The sequence below is a fragment of the Bombus vosnesenskii genome, unplaced genomic scaffold, assembly GCF_011952255.1.
Source record: "Bombus vosnesenskii isolate JDL3184/JDL3185 unplaced genomic scaffold, Bvos_JDL3184-5_v1.1 scf7180000016275, whole genome shotgun sequence".
NCBI lineage: Eukaryota > Metazoa > Arthropoda > Insecta > Hymenoptera > Apidae > Bombus > Bombus vosnesenskii.
The window spans coordinates 1,331,380-1,352,141 of NW_022884344.1; the positions used below are offsets into that span (position 1 = coordinate 1,331,380).

The 20,762-nt window shown below is 32.3% G+C and overlaps 2 protein-coding genes across 3 annotated transcripts; both read right to left on the reverse strand.

Moving 5' to 3' along the window:
• Positions 1 to 332: 332 nt before the first annotated feature.
• LOC117242723 (odorant receptor 13a-like) lies at positions 333 to 9,794 on the reverse strand. 2 transcript variants are annotated; one of them, XM_033509628.1, is made up of 7 exons: positions 9,129 to 9,794; positions 7,767 to 8,137; positions 6,455 to 6,791; positions 4,377 to 4,589; positions 3,421 to 3,534; positions 632 to 787; positions 333 to 518 (listed from the first exon to the last, which is right to left on the reverse strand). In XM_033509628.1, exons 2-7 carry the CDS (start codon positions 8,021 to 8,023, stop codon positions 468 to 470), a joined length of 1,128 nt encoding a protein of 375 aa, XP_033365519.1. In that variant the 5' UTR covers positions 8,024 to 8,137; positions 9,129 to 9,794; the 3' UTR covers positions 333 to 467. The 2 variants fall into 2 exon arrangements, with proteins under 2 accessions (XP_033365519.1, XP_033365520.1); XM_033509629.1 differs by lacking the exon at positions 9,129 to 9,794 and having other exon boundaries at positions 7,767 to 8,439.
• Positions 9,795 to 17,586: 7,792 nt separating this feature from the next.
• LOC117242730 (odorant receptor 4-like) lies at positions 17,587 to 20,344 on the reverse strand. The gene is made up of 5 exons (XM_033509635.1): positions 20,088 to 20,344; positions 19,396 to 19,747; positions 18,161 to 18,391; positions 17,900 to 18,013; positions 17,587 to 17,784 (listed from the first exon to the last, which is right to left on the reverse strand). The coding sequence occupies exons 1-5, from the start codon at positions 20,342 to 20,344 to the stop codon at positions 17,602 to 17,604; spliced, it is 1,137 nt and encodes a 378-aa protein (XP_033365526.1). The 3' UTR covers positions 17,587 to 17,601.
• Between the last annotated feature and the right edge of the window lie 418 nt (positions 20,345 to 20,762).

Consider the following 20,762-nt stretch of genomic DNA (forward strand, 5'->3'; position numbering starts at 1 on the left):
TTAAAATAATGAAATATTTATTTCATGAACGATTCCTTATATATTCATCGATACACACTTGCACGCGTCTTAGCATTTTCTTCTATACCCGACTGTTAACCGACTCTTAACCGACTGAACAGTTTACATTCCTTTGTTTTCGAGACGCTTCGAGACACACATACTTCCACACACTGATATTCACATACAAGTATCTCTACTACGCATTTAACCCAGTCCAGCACAGAAAATTATACATATCTCAACAATTATATAGTGACATTGAAGTAAAAAATCAACGGAAATGTACTTATCGTGTTTCTTTTCCGCGATCTTCATATGAATTTTCCACATTTAGCATTTTCTTTTGTCTTTATTTTTACATACACGACATATTGTGCCTTCCTGTACTATAACAATTTTTTACTAATTAATTTAAGATATGTAAATTACGATAAACTATTCCATAGTATTTACGAATCTCTTTCTCAAGTCATTGCAAGTAGTACCGATATGTACGATCCTGAAGCTTTCATAATCTAAAAGTAGAAAAAATGTTATTTCTTCAGCCGAATTATCGTCAATCTTCTCGGAAGTATTATGAAATGTCAAATGACATATTATATCAAAACACATATTATAAACAGCTTACAGCCGCAAAGGTTGACATGGAAAGATTTGCAAATTTCCCAAGAGTGAAACTAAATCCTCTTTGAGATCTTAATATCACAGGTATTAAAAGTCGGCTTTTGCTTGGATGTGTATCGTACCAAAGAAATTCATATGCAGTGTCCGCAATCAATTTACTCTAAAACGAAATGGAATTTTAGGAATAGGTTATGAAAAAATAGGGTAAAACGGAGATTATATACGGTTATACACCTAGTTAACGTTTTTGTAAAATAGACTATATGAATATATGCGTAGAGAATATTTACATATTACGGTCTACGTATCTTTAGTTCCTTTTTCAACTTGCAATTTTAGATTCGTAACTCAAAATTGCACAGCTTTGTCATTCTAATTAATGAATGCGACGTCTCACGAAAGTATTCTACTTACCACAAAACCTTTTTATGAGTAAAATATTGCATTATGCGTGCATTATACGTAAATTTTTGAAGTTTTATTCGCAGTGTGATGCAGTTTACGCACGATTAATGTAGTTATAACAGCAAAATTAAAAAGTAATCCGAAAATGTATCTGGAAGTTACAAGAGCGTTCATTGCAGACATACGTTTGGTGAAGAATTAGTATACATAGTATAGCATGAAAAGTATGTAGTAGTCGTAGACGTACGAAGGGTCCACAGGAAAAATGGGGAATGTCGAGCTTTAGTATTTCTCAAAGAACGAAAATTTATTTTTCGATTATAATGTCACAATTTCATATTTCCTCGTAAACATTATATCAAAATAAGACAGCTTATTTTTCATTTTATACCCCGTTTTACCCTATATGAGATACTTGTATTTTTAAAAAAATACAAATATTGGAGATATACTAAAACAAAATACGCTGGGGTGGCAATTAACGCTCTTACACGCACCATCACGTTGAAACTTATGTTGGCATACTTATTACTCGAATTAGCAATTCTGCTAATTTAATTGTGCAACTAGTACTTGAGGTTTCGGGTACTTTGATATTGCTTACATTATATGTGACGTGCTATAAATTAAAAAAGTTGACATACAGAATACCAATCGACTTATTAAAGGTCATAAAAGATGAGGAATATCAAACTTGTTATTAAATATATGATTCACAACACTGCAAGTTCATTTATAGCCAATGTCAGCGATCAGTGTGTGTCAATTTTATTATTATTTGGATGGAAGATAAAATTATTTACTCTACTATTATTTTGCGGCTTGGATAAATGAACTTTTGTTACCTTTTACTCAAATAATAAGCGTCAACCGAAGTTCCAACTCGACTTTAGATGATATTTCATAGTCATTAAACCAGGACAAAAACTGGAATTAGTCCTTAGAACATATTAATGGACTTTATTAGCTTATAATTCAATATTAACTAGAAATTGAAAAGGAAAACTAAACACGTGCGTAATAACCAGGCAGGAAATCAATAAACTTCTCCAACTCAGAAAGATGATAAATTAATACATATGGAACAGATAATGCATATATTATGTGTATATAACAACGATGAAACACTATATTTATATTTTCTGTTTATTTGGCTCAACTTATGCTTATATTTTAATGAAATTCAAGCTGATTTTCAACCCTCCGATTGAAAAATAAATATTTAAATTTAAGCGTACATCGCTTTGTTGAAAATTTAAAGTAGCTAGCTGTGAGACATCTGTCACTCATATATACTCGTGTATTTTCGAACATGAATTTATACACATACAAGTGTAATAAAATGTAGTAGAAAATAAATAAAATGAAAGTCTTAAAATTCACCAAATTATTGAAAGAATGTACGATAATTACACGAGAAAGATTACATTTCTGAAAGAAACAACATTATTTCAATCTCATTGAAATATTATAGATTATTGTAGTAGAAACTTATTTAACTGTTGTCAAATCAGTATGATGGTTAAAATTTACCGACTTACTGTGCTTCTCACACTACCACATTACCACGTCCCGGTAACTATATTAACGTGCTAATTAACATTCGCCAATTGCTTCATTATCATATGCAAATCGTATTCAACTATGTTTGGAAGGCAATAACCAAGTACGCAAATAACTAATATCGCTATACAGGCTACCCGTAAAATGTACTTTCCAGTTAGTGGTATAATTCTCTATAAAAAAGTAAATAAAGAACAAACAATTTTTTCAACAAACAAACATTATATTTGAAAAAAAAATTGATTTTAAAATATGCATGCATTTAATATTATCAGATCGATCAGATTGACACAGCTTGTGTCAATGGCAAGGCGCTAATATATAGTATAGATTTAAGAACAGATAAAAAACTGCAACATTTCGCTTTCAAAGTAATTCTGGTCGTGGCATTTTCGAAAGTAGATATATATAGTTGTCAAAAATTTATATTTTATGCATTGTTATTTGTGAAGGAAATTGTAGATTTCAACTGAGAATCAAAGAGTTCAAGTAATAAAAATAAAGATATTTAATGTTAATAATCTATGTAATGATAAAAAGAAAGATAACAAAACCTCCTATACACGATAATAATTATCTTCAACTATATAAGTAAAAGATATTGGAGAAGCTTATTGCATATTGCACTCTTATTGTTACATAATGTTTAACAAATTAATATTTTCTAAATTAATATTTGTATTATAAAAACGAAATTGCATTATGTATTATAAAAGTATCATCTAACGTAGACCATAATATCAATTATCATTTCGTTACGCTATCCGTGGTAATCGCATAACCGGAAATTGATCGAGTTGGTATTTCAGTACATTGTTTAATAACCTTGATATTCAGGTACTCTCCAGCGAAGCAATATACAAATGCTTCCGAACAAACGGAGATATAGAATACAACGCATTTCATGAACATAGGGAATCCATTCTCAATATGTATTATCTGTAACACATAATGTCTTAATCCTCTTTTATACATACTGTATATGTAGAATGTTTTCGGCTGGTAGTACAGTTTGAAACGCGATAAATTTACACGAATCAATATGTCGAAAATCCAGAATGACATTTTTTCGTACGAGGAGTTAATTCCGAATAAATAGAAAATTCGTCAAGTATAGGCGTGTTTATGTATGATCTCATCTACGTCTAAACTCATCTAAGTCCGTGTCTAAAATATCTTTATGGTATTCATATTGTAGTTCGGATTTTAGATATTAGTAGATAATAAGGGATGAACAATGAAATAAAGGCTAGCATTTGATATATCAGTACAAGTTAATATAGCGTATACGGGACAAGCAAGAACACGTGGGAAGTGCGGCAGGGGCTGATTCAGCACAGTTTGAGTTACAGCTTATTTTGTTACGCTAGATATTAGTTAGTTCAACTTAGAAGTTGAATGTCTCGAAAAATGGATAAGTCGTGGTAACTTCATTGCCTGACCAGCTCGCTCTGCAGACCTGGACCCATTCTATCATTAGTTGTGGGAACATTTAAGGCGTCAGTTGACACTATTGAAACTCTTCGTCAATGTGACGATCAAACTTGCCAAGAAACACGCGTAGGCTGTTTGAACAAATTTGAGAATTTATAATATGACGCATTAACGCTTCTACTAAAACTGGACTTGGTCATTTCTAGCAATTTCTCTGAGGGTAAGCAACTATTACGACACAAAACAAGCTGTTAATTCAAAACAGGATCATATCGGGCATGTGTTTACATGAACTTTTCTCATTGTTATTGTTATTGTTATTTATATTATATCAGTGCATTACTTACAAGCACTATGAGATAACCCAAGCAACAAATAATTAAGGTATTCGTTATAAGTTGACTAAGCGCTATATAAGTAAAGAACTTTTCAATTTTCTCTGCAAATAAAATAATTTCTTGGTGCCTGCTAATGAAGAACTTTAGTTGCTTTTCATTTTTATAAGGAGTTTCTGACGACGTCTGACACATAACATCGATTTGACAACCTATATGAAGTACCTAAAAATGATGAATAATAATATAAAATTGTTAAATAAAACAACCCAAAGAAGTATACACTTTCAAGGCAAAATCAATTAATTTTTATCATTCGTATACTAATGTACTTGAACTTGATTAATTAGTAATTATCGATTGGATATGAATGTACAATCAGCAGGACGATTATTCTACGCGGAATAAAATTTGTCAGTTCAAGGTTTCTTCAAGAAAATAGGGTTTAAACATGTCTAGTTAAGAATTGTATATGCGCATACTAAATTTTCAAATTGATTTTTCTTGCAAACAAAACGTCTTGCGAAGAAATGTTACTCTACATTTTCGACTTTCTTTTACACGTAGAATAACTTCCTGCCGATTATTTTCTCCTGTCCAGTCCGGAATTAGCCAAAAACGGGGCCTCGAAGAAGATCTTATTCTACATTTTCGACTTATGTTTCTACGTAGAATATTATATAGAATATATAATAGGTTATTTGAAGAAGTATTTCAAATAAAACTTGTTCTTTCGTCTTATGATGACAATGAGAATGAGACACCCTGTCCACCACATACACAGCTATCGCACAATCGTTGAAAAAAATGTATTTTACGAAGCGCATTACATCTCTCACACGGGGGCATTACATGTCGTTGCATACGAGATACGAGCAGTCACGCGAGTTACAGTCATCAAATTTGACATCTGTCCACCGTTGACAGCAGGCAGCAAATGGTACAACATCGTCTGTCATGCGTTCGATATGGGCGTTGCTGTACGATGCTATCTATTCCTACGGATCTGATCATAGACCTGTCGACTTGTCATTTGTTTTTTATGAAATAATGGATAGCCTTTACAATTCTGAGTGTTATTTTTTACGCCCCCGTACCAAACTAGAAACGCAATCCTCTCGTGCAGCTACTCCTACAGCAGCAAAACTTCGGAAAATTAAAAAGCCTCTAGCCAATCGACTTCGGATGAAGAAAAAGAGGTCTTTTCGCGGAAAGAATTCTCATCACGCCATGCAAAGATCCCAATTATTTGCGACCTACGTTGACACATCGTTTAAAAGGATTTGTCATAGATGGAATTCATCGAACATTGATCGAAATACATGGAACGAGTTAAAAAGCTTTTCCTCCCCAGTTTGCAGTTTACTTTAAAGCGTATGAAATGCATACGTATTCTATATATAATCTTCCAGTAGTTTTGACTTTGCAGTCTGCATTAAACACTTCCCCGGCTTGTGTTTTTTTTTTCTCATTTTCAATAATGTACGACTGAAAATCGAAATTTCATCCATCTTGCTCGTGTGAATATTTATTGCTTATTATACTGAAATGTACAAAGAATAAACCCAAGCCGTGTTTCAAATCGATTCTTGCGACAGTGATTGTTTCGACACTCGTGTAACTACGATCCTAAGTAAAATGCCGGAAGATAGTTCACCACAATAAGATAAAAAACTAAAATAAAAACAAAATGTTTTAGTCGAAACATTCGTTTCAAAAACGAATAGTTTAGGAGATAATTGGGTAGTTCACTGTACATACATATACGTATGTACATATGTACATCAGTATATGCAAAAGTTCCAAAATATTAGCTATTTCAATATTTTAAAAAATCTTATCAAATATGTTGTTTATAGCTGATTTACTTAATAGAGATACTATCTTAAACTAAAAAACTAAACCAATAAATGAACAAAAACAATGAATGACTTATGTTACCTTTTAATATTAGAAAATAATGTTGTTCTTATGCGATTCATTAAATTGTATTAAAAAATCATTTTTAAAGTACATGAAAATTAAATTTTATATTTTATCCCATAAGCAGAATCGAATAATATTGAAAAAGTATTTATATTGATACTTACTATCATCAAAAGGAGACCTGTGAATACAGCAAATATAAACGCTGACGATGCCTGATAAAAATATTGTACAATTACCACAAGCTCGAAAGTGGGCGATTTACTAGTATCAAAGGGCAAATCCATTTTTAATAAAAGTTCTCGGGGTGTCGTTGCATTAACTCCTTCGGAAGTGAAAACACCGATTACGTAAAAAACCGTGGATGCCATAGTGGTACTTATTATAATATTCGTCAAACGATAACACCAATGCGCTGTTTTCGATATTAAGTTATTTGTATCCATAACAGCATACGTTTGGCACTCTTCTTCCATGGTTGATAAAATACTGCGAAGCAGGCTGTAAAATAATATTTTGGATATAAATCCTTGTGTAACGCAATATGTATAATTAAATATTAATAAATTTAGTATTTAAATACTGTTACAAACGAGTATGTTATAAGTGAACTGTATCGACTGTAGTACCACAAATTTTACAAGCTGAATGTCATCATATGTAACGCAGTTATTAACAGTTATTTCGTATAAACAATTTAAAGTACAATATATATTTTGTACATGATGCCACAAGTGCAAGAAATTTTGAAAAGATATAACTATTTTCTAAGTCGTTCGTTCTGAATTTTTCGTTATTTTATTACGCTGCTGAGAGTTAAGAAATAGACAGCTCGATGACTAGCCAAAAAACAATTAGTTTAACTTTCACAAAGAAACGGATCCATTAAAAAATTGTGTTTTACTTAAAAAATTAAGATTATAGATCATAATAAGATTATTTTTACAATGTGAAAAGCAAATATTAAGTTTCTAGATAAATAAGTCGGGCCCATGAAATTTGGTGAGACTAAATTGTAAGCAGGCTTATAAATTAAGTTAAATTACGAACTTGGCAGCTGTTTCAGCGCGTCAAATTCACGTTTGGCTAACATTTGGCGAATCCCTGTGAATTTCTATCTTTAACCCCTTCCCATACTTTATCGAGTCAGACTCGCGATGAAGATTTTGACCCAAACATGAATATCGCGAGTCTGACTCGCGACCAGATACTTGGGCCAAACGTAAACATAACAAGCCGAGCTCGCGGACTGTTTTTTTGCCCGTTACGATCGTCGCTGAATGTTGTAATAGTTCCTGTTTACGAGCTTCAGTCTGGTCTGTTTAGCGCGCGTCGATGTCTACCGCTTGGGCCCGAGTTTCGTCTAATTAGATGGCACGGGAAGGGGTTAATACTTATTCATAGCGAGATCACAATTTTCTTCGACAACGTACATCTAAATATCTGCCTGAAGAATAATGAAAATAAAAAACTTACCCTTCATGTGTCCAAGCAATAACTAATTTTATACATACTAAACTAAACGGCAGGCAAATACTTATATTATCTATTATTTCTATAAGAGTATGAACTTTGTAATGCCTGATTATATAATTGTATTGGTGAGTCTGCCCGACACCAAGGACGATCATCCAAATGAGTTTATATAAAACTGAGAGTGGGGCTCCTGGCCAAGAAGCAGCATAATGAAGGCCGTACTTCACGGACCGACTGATTGTATTAATTGCAGCCATTTCATACTAATTGATCGTTTCCTTCTGCTTCTACCGTTTGAAACTTTCACCTTTCATTGATAAAATTCCAGTAAACGAGCTACTTTCCCATTCCATTCCACCACTATCACTAGACTGCGGATTTTTAACATTTAAGGGATGTTCAAAAGCAGAAAGATGCATAGAATGCACATAATACACTAAAGTACACAGTTGCGGATAAAGGGAAGTTTAGTTTAGAAATTTTAGTAATTTTCGTAAAGCTTTTTTATCATATCGATAACAATCATCTATCCTGTGTTATACAGTGAATTTCGATTATTTGGAACATATCGGGTCTAGCGTTTTTTCACTCGATTAAGCGGCTATTTCTATTATGCGAATTATCGGATACGTAAATACGGTAGTCAAAATTATATAAAACGAACTATAGCTTGAATGAACAATGAAGCGTTTATTTAAATATTCGTAGAATAAATGTCTAACACGTATATACATATTCTTCGTGCAGAACTATTTTCATTCTTTGTCAATAACCATCGATATCATTAATGTTTTCATCAATGCGAGTCTTCAGAGTCTCCCTAAAAAATCCAATTACAACAAAATGCACAACGTATTAGGAAAGATACGTGAACATCGTTCACTCAACTTATATAAAAACCGTGCTGTCGTATTTACAAATAGAAGAGGAATGCAAAACATAAGCAGTGCGTTTACGAAAAGATGCCAAGGCAGAGAAATACATTTTGCCCAAAAGTAAATAAGATCATATTGCGATATAATATAGCGACAGAGAAGAGTAGTCTTCTTGTTCCTGCGCCCTGTGCTGTCCCATTTGCCGTCTTCTGCGTACATCATCTGTCCCAACTAAGCGACACGTTGCCCCAATTAATAGAAGACAACTAGGCCAATTCGTTCCTTTAGGTTCTGTTCTTTCAACATTGTCTCATATAAAGTGTTGCGCCGATTAAGCGATGGCTCAAACAAGCGAAATCCACTGTATATTATTATATATGTATTTCTTTTATTAAATATAAATCCGCCGCTTAAAATTATGGTGTCCTTTTATTCTTCTTATGTTACAAACTTTCTTTTGTCCGCCACTGTACAAAATATCCAGCACCTGACATAATATTTAACAGGCAAAATAAACTTCTGCTTAGGTCCGACTTTCTAATTATTTTCACAAAAATACGAATTTGCATAAGAACTCGCAGTCGGACTATCACCATCGACAGATTTATAAAACATGAACGTTCTGCTACACCTCGTCACGCTAGACTGAAAATTTTGTAGCAAAATTACACTGCTAGCGTTCAAACTTGTCGAACTTATTCGCTATTGATAAGCATTTGCTCTTTCCGTACGCGATGATCTCATAAATGTTGCAAATAATATCAAAGTGATTGCAGGTTTGCTGGGAACAGGCGCAACTACAGAAAGTGCTGCTCGAGTTGTAATGCAATCTCAATTTTATTTGCGGCGGAAAGTGATTTTCATAAAAGATACAAGCATAAATGCGCGACAGGCACAGGTGAGCGCACAATAAATTATTTGAGTCACGCGATGAAGAAAATTCACGAGAAACTGAGAAACATTGTGGAATAAGAACTTGCGTGCAAAATTTCTTAAACTTCGCTAGTTTACTACTAAACCGGGAATAAATGCATTTTCTTTCATTTGTATGCAATATTATTGAATCATTTGTTTTCTGAACTTTAATTTTTGAGTGAATAATAATAGTGGCAGTTCTGTACGTATTATTTAGTATTTTTAGCATTTTACATTCAAATATTACAAATAAAGGAAGTGCTTCATAGGACCAAAGGGATAAAAAACAAAATGTAACAAGTGTCTCTACTCCTTGTTTGTTAGTGTTTTTTTCTATTATATATATTCCGATATTATAATACAAAGATATAATTTAGTTTAGAATTTCCTGAAATTCAAGCAATAATTTTTACATTATTATCTTTCGTCATATAGGGTGCTTAATTTTTGAACCATCGTTTCTTTGCTAATTTGTTACGTTATTGTTTGGCGTTTAACATTATTGTAACAAAGTTATCATATCCAAAATTGTAAATTTTATATGGCAATAAACGCAATAAGAGACAGTGCTTTTATTTCATACGTATATACTGTTAGTAACATATCTTGCTCCACAAGAATCTATTTTTATGAATAAAAAATATTCGAATTTAATGCACTTAAAAATGAACGACAAGTTAAACTTTTTTATCTTATTGGAATTAAATTTAGAAAATATTTGTCTTGTTTCAATTATTATGATTATTTATTTTATGTAAAAGAAAGTATTTTAAAAAAATTAAACGTTTTTCATATAATTTGTGAATGTTATAATATTAATTACATTCTACAGCGTTAGTAATTAGCGTCAGTAATTAAAACTATAATATGTATTAAGCTGCATGTACAGCTCGTTGTAGTCTTCTAACATTTCTGTTCATACTTCTTATGCGAAACGCTGCTGAAGAAGAAAGCACTTTCCCTTTCAAGAAAGAAAGCACTTTTTTTAAGTGATATATTATGTTATTACGCGATAACTAACAAAAAGATAAAATCAGAATTCATGGAAAATACATTCGTTGAACAATTTTGCATAATCTATAAAATTATGGAAATTTATATATTAAAGAAAATATTACGAAAGATATTTTTCGTTTCTTTGTATTCGATACAGTATTTTGTCATACAGCTTCTAACTGTACTATAAAATATTTGACGTAATGATATATGCAACGAATAAAACCTACATATAACATAAACATATTTTTCACATATGTAGTTTATATTTAGTTTACAAATAACAGAACAGCGTCCGATTTGTTGACCATTTGCTCTTGGTCATCTGCTACTAGAGCGGAGACAGAAATTTTCCTCTCGTAATAGCTTTTGATCGGTTTTGTTCCACTAGCTATATGTTATTTGTACTGCGAAATAAACGAATAATACGCTTAACATGCTTAAGTCCGAAAAAGTTTTAACTTGAACTGCAGCATAATAATAATATAAGTTTTGAAAAGAAAAGAAGGAGGTGTTCTTCTTGTTTCACGTTCTCAATTTTCATATTAAAATTCTTTTGCATACTTACAATGTCCGATATTCTAATAACTGATCGAAAGAAATAATTAACATTTTACTGTTACGCTATCAATAAACATTTCCCATAACGTTATATAAATGAAAAACTTGCTCGGGATTTGGAGCGGCCGTCCGTTTATGTCTCGAACAGCAAATGAAATGAAAGAAATGCACATATTAATAAATTAAGAAAGATTTTAAGTGTGGCAAATAATATCAGTTTTGTACCAGCAGGAACTTCTATCAGGCAGTTTTTTACTAGCTTTAACAGCATGAATTGCTCCTTTAAATACATATATTCCATATGTTTCAAGAGAACAAAATGGATCATACATAATTTAATAAAGTAATACAAAACAAAAAGTGTTGTGCATTTATTATTTCCTTATAAAACAAAAGAAACTTTTGGGACAACCTAATACATATGTAAATATATAATGGATTACGTACATTTATGTACATAAATTTTTCGCACTAGTTCACATCTTCTTCTTTCCTGTTTCTCTTTTTTTCTTTATACTGTAAATTTATAAGAGACTTGGGATTTCAGGATAATCCATCAGAAAAGTTTCGGTGCGTCTTTAGACCTTGAAAAAGCTGCAATGCTGGCGAAACATCGGAAAGAAATTCCTTTTGGACAGGACTTCCACACGAATGCCTGGGACAGTATTGTGTACAAAAATGTGAATAAGTATAATTAAGTATATAATGTATAGTACATATCTGATAGAATGCTATATAATGCATCTGAATGCTATACAAAAAAGAGTTATAGTAATACGTCACAGACTCACTTGCAAATTGTTTACATATTTTTCTTAATGTTCTATCACTACCATTACAATAGTAAACTTTCTATCGTTATCGATTACCAATCGCAAATTGAAATCAAATAAGAATAAACTTTGCGATGAATCTTTTAGAAAGAATAAGAATGCGAATGAATCGTATTATGGTTCTGCAAAGAAGAAATAAAAGAGACGAAGAAAAAGTGGAAAGGAAGGAAAGGAAAGTTTCGTATAGTCCGGTGCTTGCTGGATTCATCAGTAAGATTTCTTAGTTAGCTCGTGCCTTAGATACGGGAACGGAACGGGAGTATTCCCGGGTCAGAGGATGTATTTGTAGGAATTGGATGGTCAGACGAGGACTTGTGTGAAAATTGTTCTGCCGTGATCCCTCTGCTTGCCACTATGGGAGGATCACTATAATATAAAATGAATTTCATTCGAATCTTTTGTACAGAAGTGCAATACACGAGAGAGAACTATATTGACAAAAATATGAGGGTCAATTTCGCCAAAGTTTAGGAAATATTGCTTCCCTTTGTTATCTAAGATGTCAAATATGAGGTACAGTACTCTTGTCAAAGAGTACTGTTATCGTTTATTTTCGTTTAACGTATACGACACACGCAAACGTACAGGGTAAATATTAAGGGTATTTATGTATAAACATATAGATGCTGCTTATAGGGTTGATTCTAAACACCAAACAATGGAACACGTTCGAGGACCTTATGAACCTTCAAGATGAGGAAATACTCTTAGAGAGGATCATTGCGATACTGTAATTACAACTAATTGAATTACTACGAAATTGTAGTATAAATAAATTACAATGTAATTTAAATTAGCACACTTTCCACCAATTAGAAACATCAACATCCACTCCTACGTACAACCTTTCGTCACGAAATCATAACGAAATAAACAAATTGGCGCAAAACAAATGAGTTTCTCCGAATGTAACATAAGTGGTTTAAATCGTTTTTCGATACATCCAACAGGTAACGAGTAAGATCAAATTATAGTTCTTATTTACCCATAATATATACCTTTCATACATAATATAAATTTTCTTTTCCTTCGTATGAATGTGTACGCTCTGCTATTAAACCCCAATAATTAATAATACTCTAAAATCGTAACACTTTGATGGCCGTTGTCACGTATGCGTGACTCCATTCACCTATGGCAGCTGGCGGTTCTTGTCTGGCGTCACGTAGTCGTGACTTCACTCTGCTATCTGTCGTTGGACCGCATTACTTGTATGTAGCGCTATTTCCATAACTCATTTTAGTTAAATTCAAACAGTTCGCTGCTTTCGCAGCATAATAACTAAGATCAGTTGATTTTCATTTCACGAAACATTTTATAATTGTAAAATATCCTGTCTCGATAATACTGTTTCCGTATACAACATCTCATAATGATGAGGAAATGTACGCAGATCTATTGCCGGACATAGATAATTTTAACTATAGTAACTTTGATATTAAGTATCATTAAGTAACAGTGATAATAAGTCGTCGGACAGTGGAAGTGATATTGTAGAAAGACGATTTCGAAATGTACAGAGATCGATAATTAATGATTGTGACGATAATGGTGTAGTTTCTGATGGTGATGAAAGTGAATGGTCGCAAAATGATTCCGATCCCGCTTTCCATGACTGCATGGAATAATCTGGAATACAAACACTATGTGAACATTGAGATGTAAAATCGAGCGTAGAATTACTTATTGAAGAATAAGTGCTAAAATTACTTGCAAGGGAAACAAATCGATATTATCAACAACAAGGCAATCATAATGAAACGAAAAAGGACGAGGCTACCGATGTCGTAGAAATGAAGAAATTTTTCGGATTAATTATCATAATGGGACTTGTAAAAAAATCAGAAAAAGATGAATATTGGTTTACAAACCCGGTACTCTGCACAGCCATTTCCGGAAATACGATGACCAAAAATAGATTTCACGAAATATTGAAGTATTGTCATTTTAGCGACAACGAACACATTTATTAATACATTACCAGTATAAATCAATAGGTACAATTTGAAGAGTGACGGCATTTTAGCCGGCTGTGTATCAGCTTTTCCTTCAGTTTTCAACTCGTTTACATTTTTCATTTTTAATTCATTTTTAATTCAGCTTGACACGAAAAGTGCCATAAATGATTCGACCAACAATTTCAGTCTTCATATTCCTGCTAGTTTATCTGCCTGTAAAGATAATTTCGCTTAAAATCTGACTGTAAAATCTCACTGTATATATCTGTATATACCTACCGTATTGAGGGATCTTATTGCGCTTCTATTGGAGAATTTTTAGAATCTCTGTATTATGATTGTTTTGTTCGATTGTTGCAATGGTTCAAAAATTCTGCAGCGGAAGTTGTTAGTAAAATATTAAATATAAATAAATATTGTTCAGCAACAACCCTTCAGAGTTCTTAGGTTTAGATTTTATTTTATGCAGCGTCCTGCAACTTCGATTCCTTTCAGTCGTTTTAATGGATTAGTTTTGTAATCTGAGCCGGGTGATTTGGATGGTTTTATAGTCCGAGTTTACGTGCTACCGTACGTTTTTTTACATATTGGAACATCCATTTCGTATTAAGGTGTTTGTGCAGATCGTCATTCCTGATGTACGAACGGGCTGTTGACGATATCCTTACTGCAAACGATCTGTCTTCCGTAAGCCCTAGTGTATACGATGACCTTAATGTTTAGATCTTCAGGCAAACAGACACAAAATTTGACCAGCGGGGAAGTCTCATATGCAACTGTTGATACATAATATGATAAATGATGTAATATATATGGTCAGTTCTTGGGACTGAACAAACAGCGTTAATAAAATTTATTACGCTAGATGAAAGGGAATTTTGATTAATATTAAATATCAGAATGCATCGTGTAAGGCAAATAGCACAAATACCTTTTCTGATGGAACAAAGGTTGATTTATTAGAAAATAAGGAAAAATATTTTATCAGAAATATTATCAAAAATTATTTATTCATGAAAAAGTCTAATTTACAATCACTTGTTTGCAATGTATGACATTGTTTAACTTGTTTCGACGTCGTCTTTAATATTAGATAATAAGATGTATGTGGATCCATCAAACAAAAGTCTATTTAGAATGACACTGATAATTAAATAAATTGAGTCGTGGTCATGGACACCTGTAATGATTTGAGGATTTGAGGAAACTATGAAATCAATGTTTCATGAACAGTTGTACGTATACCATCTCCGATAATCCGTATCACCATACGTATCAGAAATTTCAATATTAAACGAAGAATATATCCCATAATGATTTGCGAATTGCTAACAAATTTTGTTCTTACTTGTGAGTTTCTGATTAATACGCGTGCTTCTTTTATATGTTAGAAATTTGTCGCGATAAGTTTACTCCCTCAAGATTCTGGAACAAGTGCCGTGTGATTTAAGTCCGCTTAACAAAAAGGTTCCATTGCCTTCCCCGCTACGCGACCAAATCCTTTGGACACAGTTTCTATTCTTTGGCAATGCAACGTTGGATCGGTTACCATCGGTGAACTATCTCGCGCATCCTTTAAACTCTAAACAGTCATATCATCGACATCGCATAGCTCTGCGACTTCCAGTCGCCAGCTATCAACTTTTCCAACATTCGCTCAAGCATTCTGCCTTACTAGAGAACTAGAGGTACTTACCGGAGAGCTCGGCCTAATTATAAATTGTGAACAAGACTAAATAGCGGTTGACTATCTGTCATTATATCATCACGACGATACATTGCCGCTAGTACGACCAACGTGGCATGTTTCTCGCTCTTGGAAACCATGCTTACCCAAACATTATCATATTTGCGCTTGGACACAGCATTTTTTTACGATACTGAACACATACCTTCTTAATCGTGGCTTCTCAAACCAATACTACATAGTTTCTAGGCATTTCAACGTACTCCGCTAACGTTAACCGATTTCGAACAGAATTTCATGCACAAAAATACTCCGTTGCTGCTACCGTCAAATACCTCCAAGTGCCTCGAGGCGTCGCAACTGCCACAACTTCGCATACTGCTTATGCTCTGCCGCCAGACACCTCCAGGACAGTATCTCTAGGAGTCGTAGCTTTTATTCATACATGCAAATGCATGCGCGCAAGAGGTAAATCTATATATTAATATAAGTAAAAAATATGAACATGCGAAATATGAATATATGGATATACCGTCCTGTATACCTTAGTTTCAAGTTATGGATGACTAAAGAAACTGTTCAAAGTGCTTTCCTCGTGTTCTTTCTGCAAAAGAATTTCTTAACATTACCCTGGCAAACCGATGAATAGAGCGAGACGAATCCATTGGGTTTTTGGTTTTGGGGTCATTTAAAATTTATTGTGTATTTAACGCGAGTAAACAACATATACGATCTGTGAGAAAAAGTGCAAAATAGAGTTGAAGCTGTTCGAAGAATACCTGACACTTTTGAGCCAGTACGGAAGTCAATGTTGAGGCGTGCAGCAGCTTGTTGAACCACGAGGCGAACTCTTCGAACGTTTACGTTAAACGTAATATATAACTCGAGTAAGTATATAATTAAAGTATTTAGAACGTTTTTGTTTTCATTAGCCAAATATGCACGTATGCAAAATCTATATATGTTAAAATCTAAATCTATATATTTAGAAAATCTTCTAATGGCAAAATAAATTTCTATCTAGGTTCCATAACTGTAATGTATGCATTAAAGATGCACCGTCTAATCATAAGCTAATGATGCGCGAATGAACGATACTGAACGTTTCCTACAGGTAGCTTACATAGTATGATATAGAGATATTTCTGACAAAAAAATTGTATTGCTTGTAATTTTAAAAATAAGGTTCAATCGTCAATTTTATATATCTTCCCTATAAATAATAAGATGCATTGAACAACGCATAAAGAAAATTCAACGCAGTGATTGTATTTAAAAAACGTAGCTGACCTTTATATTCTTCACGTGTCCACCTGCAAAGAAACTATCAACATCAAATAACGTCTCCCTCGACGACATTTAATACTAGTTTAAAAAGTTTTTTAATACAGTATGTAATTTTGCAATAATTCAAAATCATGAAGTTAGATGTTCTTACTTTTAATATATTGTCTCTCAATATATAATTATGATATATATGATATATATCATACACGATATATTTATTTTATTGCTTACTATGTGTCCCTTTGTAATCAGTACCTCGCATACAATACCGATACATATGATGCAGAAGCTTTTAAAATCTAAAAAATTAAACAATAAAAGTGATAACATACGGTACACGAAATATGCGTATTTTTATGTTTTTTTTTTAATCATATAATATGGCAATATTAAATTGCGAGATCAAAAGCTTCCGCCTTCTGTCTTATTGACACATAACTACATATGTAATTTGAAACATAATTGAAACATAATTAATAATTAAAATTAATAACATCATGAAACATAATTGAAAGATAATTCAAACAAAGTTAATTAAAAAGTTTTCAACAAATAGATATAAAAAGCTGTTCTTCACTCTATCAAAAGTTTCGTTAAAAAATATGCAAGAACTACTTCGTGGAATCTTATTATTATTATTATTGTAAATTCTTCTACCACGACATACGTTTATTATTATTCAATAAAAATTTTTTGAAACACCTATTAGAAAAAACATTTTTATTATATTGTAACAAAGATCAAGCTTACACTCGCAAAACCGAACATAGACAAATCCATAAATTTCCCAGCAGTAATTGTCAAACGTCTTTGTGATCTTATCATAAGAAGAATCACGACACGTCTGTTTCTAGGTTCTAGTAAATACCAAGAAGAACCGTAAGCTGAAGTACTAATTGACAGGCTCTAAAAATAAAATAATAAACATTTATACGTATCTCTATTTTTATAATTAATAATTACTATTTGTACTACATTTTGTAGGACGTCGTGTATGCATATATTTTAATTACATACTAACTTTACTACTGAGATATTCCCCAGCGTAGGAAAAAACAAATGCTTCCAACATTATAGCAATATAAAATAATACAATTTTCACAACTATTCCTACATCCCCGTGTGAATTAATCGCCTACAATACGATATAAAGAATAGTACAAATTATAATTGTAATCGTAACCATAAATCAATATAAAAAAAATTAGATGTGAAATATAAATAAAATTATAATTTAAATAAGAACAATTAATGAAAAATAATATTTGTAAATATTACTTACGACTATTATTAAGAATCCTATACCGCACATCACTACTGTATTACACAATAGCTGGACCAAAGCAATATACGAGAATAAACTTTCGATATATTCCGAATTAAAAATAATCCGATAATGACGATTGATTAAAGATTTAATGACATTTCGCAATGATCCATGTTTTTCATCTTTGATAGAAATACTTTCTAGAGCTTCGTGTAACATTTCTATTTGTCCACCAACATGAAATATCTAAATAATACTTGTTACAATATAATACACATATAATATTTCAGCAACTGTTAGCAACATAATTTTACAAAATAAAGTATCTACTATATTATAAAACTTGAGTATTTCCTTCGTTCATTTGTTACTCTTTCAAAATATTGTTTATTATCTTACATTAGAATACCAAAACAAATTCAAAACGAAGATTTGTTGTCTAAGGTTTAATTTATTAGAAAATATGTTGTGACAATTTTGAAAATTAGTATAAGTTTAATTGCGTATCGAATGCATAGGTCTTACAATTCCTATATGCTTTTAACATCTTTCAGTCGTGACGATCAAAATAATTGTTAAAAGAGTCGATACTTTTCAAGGATATACAATATATCAACAATAAGTAATTTTACAAAAAAAAGACAAATACGTGTACACATGTGTTTACTACAAACCAATATCTTTTTTTTTTGTCATCTTCCATTTATCACCACTTTACATTTTTTCTTTCATATTTATTACAGATACGCTCTTCTATAATGCATGCAGTATATCTTAAAAATCATCACAGAGCATATCACTAAATCTTAACTGATTGTACTTGATTCAGCTAATATTTGCATAAAAATATTATATGTACATCACGTGTAGAGAATAGAAATTACTTCTTTATTTGGTAATTCAACGTCTAAAGAAAACAATAAAAGTTCGCTTTTCATATGAAGACTGGGAGATCCGAACTCAGAAATATACCAGGAGTTTTAGCAAATTAAACTTACTATTAAACGCCTATGTTATGCAATTTGTTAAAACAAAGCAGCATGTTTACTTCATACACGTAGCTTTGTTTCTAAAAAAGTATTTAAAACATTTCGTAAAGGCTGAGCTTCATTTTCGAGTATTAAACAATTTCTCAAAATCAATAAGTGCAGCGACGTACAAATACTTTTTGTACTCACTGTATGTGTGACAGATTGTTAATAAACTGTGAAATGAATGCGTTTTCGATTACTATATCAAGACACACTTACCAATGTAATTATCAAAGCATTTAATATAGCCATGCCAATTCCAACAGCTAACAGTTGAAGGAATTGTACAAGAAATACATATTGATACACAGGACTTTCATAATATGCAAACGGAAGGTCCATTTTCATTAATAACTGTCGGGACGTTATATTGAAATCGTCTTGATCTTGACGGATAAATTGCAGAAACACACCGGCATACATAAAAACGGAAATAATATATACGCCAAAAATCGAATACGAGCAACGGTATGCAAGTTCAGCTTTGTTCGTCATAACATCTACATTAGCTTTATCAGCGGAAGAGTTGATCCAATCGTAATACATTCCCACCAACATGTTTTTAAATATTCTGAAAAATATTATGACATGTAGCACATAGACTGATAAGACAACATTTTACAGATAATTTCCCAATTAATTTCTCTTGAAGTTCAACTCGACGACCTTTGAACTTTTCATTAGACCTTTCATTTTTATACGTTTACAGGAAATTTAAAAGTGCAAAATTACACAGAGTATGCGTAATATGAGACTATGTAAAATATCCAAGGTACAGTCCTTTCTACAATACAATACTTGGTAGGTAGAAGAATTTCTTACAAAAAAATATAAATTTCCGTAAAAGTCCACGATCAACTTATGTCTCCTATGTTAAATTGTAAGCGCCTAAGAAAGGAATTGATATTTACCCGCGTTTAATCCAAAAGCTAATTAATTTAAATAGCAGTACAGTATAAGGCAAACTAGTGCTCGCACTTTCTATTACGTCTGCCAAGTTTCCAGAACTAACGTTCTTCATTATATACCGATACTGAAATACTTGTGCAGGCATGATGATAGCTACCCAAATGCATCGGGCGATAATTTCATACGATGTATCTGGCCAAATTCCAGTCAATCGTAAGCCAATTACTACCGGCCGACTGATACTTTTACTGTGTATCATTTTAAGCGAACTGACCGATAAGTTCGGCTTTAGAAATGATTAATTATTCGGTCTTTCTTACTTCTCTATGATACGATGGAAAGTATTTGCGCTAAACTGTTTATGCATAGAAGACTGAACGCTGTATGTTGAAAAAATTTGCTAGACGTCTCTAATGTTACTTCTTGCACATTGGCTATATGTCTATAAAGTATTCATGGGAAACGAAGAATAGAGATAAGTATAACCGATGTTGCGACAAGTACGAGTACAGGCCATAAATATATGATTAAAAGAAGAGGAAAAGTTTACCCAATTTTCTTTCAACATCCAACATTTTCTGCTAAACCACGGGACATCGAAAGTTCGTAGTAGCGGGAAAGTTCATTTCACGATTGTCCGAAGAATACGAAGGAAGAGAAGATTTATGAAGAAAGAG

What these genes read in the sequence shown, in the direction of transcription:
- LOC117242723 (XM_033509628.1), bottom strand. Translation starts at nt 8,023, where the DNA reads ATGGCTGCAATTAATACAATCAGTCGGTCCGTGAAGTACGGCCTTCAT. An exon ending in GAGAGTACCTGAATATCAAG is followed by an intron (nt 788 to 3,420) that starts GTTATTAAACAA and finishes ATTTCGTTTTAG; the next exon opens with AGTAAATTGATTGCGGACAC. An exon ending in CCATGTCAACCTTTGCGGCT is followed by an intron (nt 519 to 631) that starts GTAAGCTGTTTA and finishes TTCTACTTTTAG; the next exon opens with ATTATGAAAGCTTCAGGATC.
- LOC117242730 (XM_033509635.1), bottom strand. Translation starts at nt 20,344, where the DNA reads ATGATACACAGTAAAAGTATCAGTCGGCCGGTAGTAATTGGCTTACGA. An exon ending in AGCTTTTGGATTAAACGCGG is followed by an intron (nt 19,748 to 20,087) that starts GTAAATATCAAT and finishes AATATTTTTCAG; the next exon opens with AATATTTAAAAACATGTTGG. An exon ending in ATGCTTTGATAATTACATTG is followed by an intron (nt 18,392 to 19,395) that starts GTAAGTGTGTCT and finishes AGTATTATTTAG; the next exon opens with ATATTTCATGTTGGTGGACA.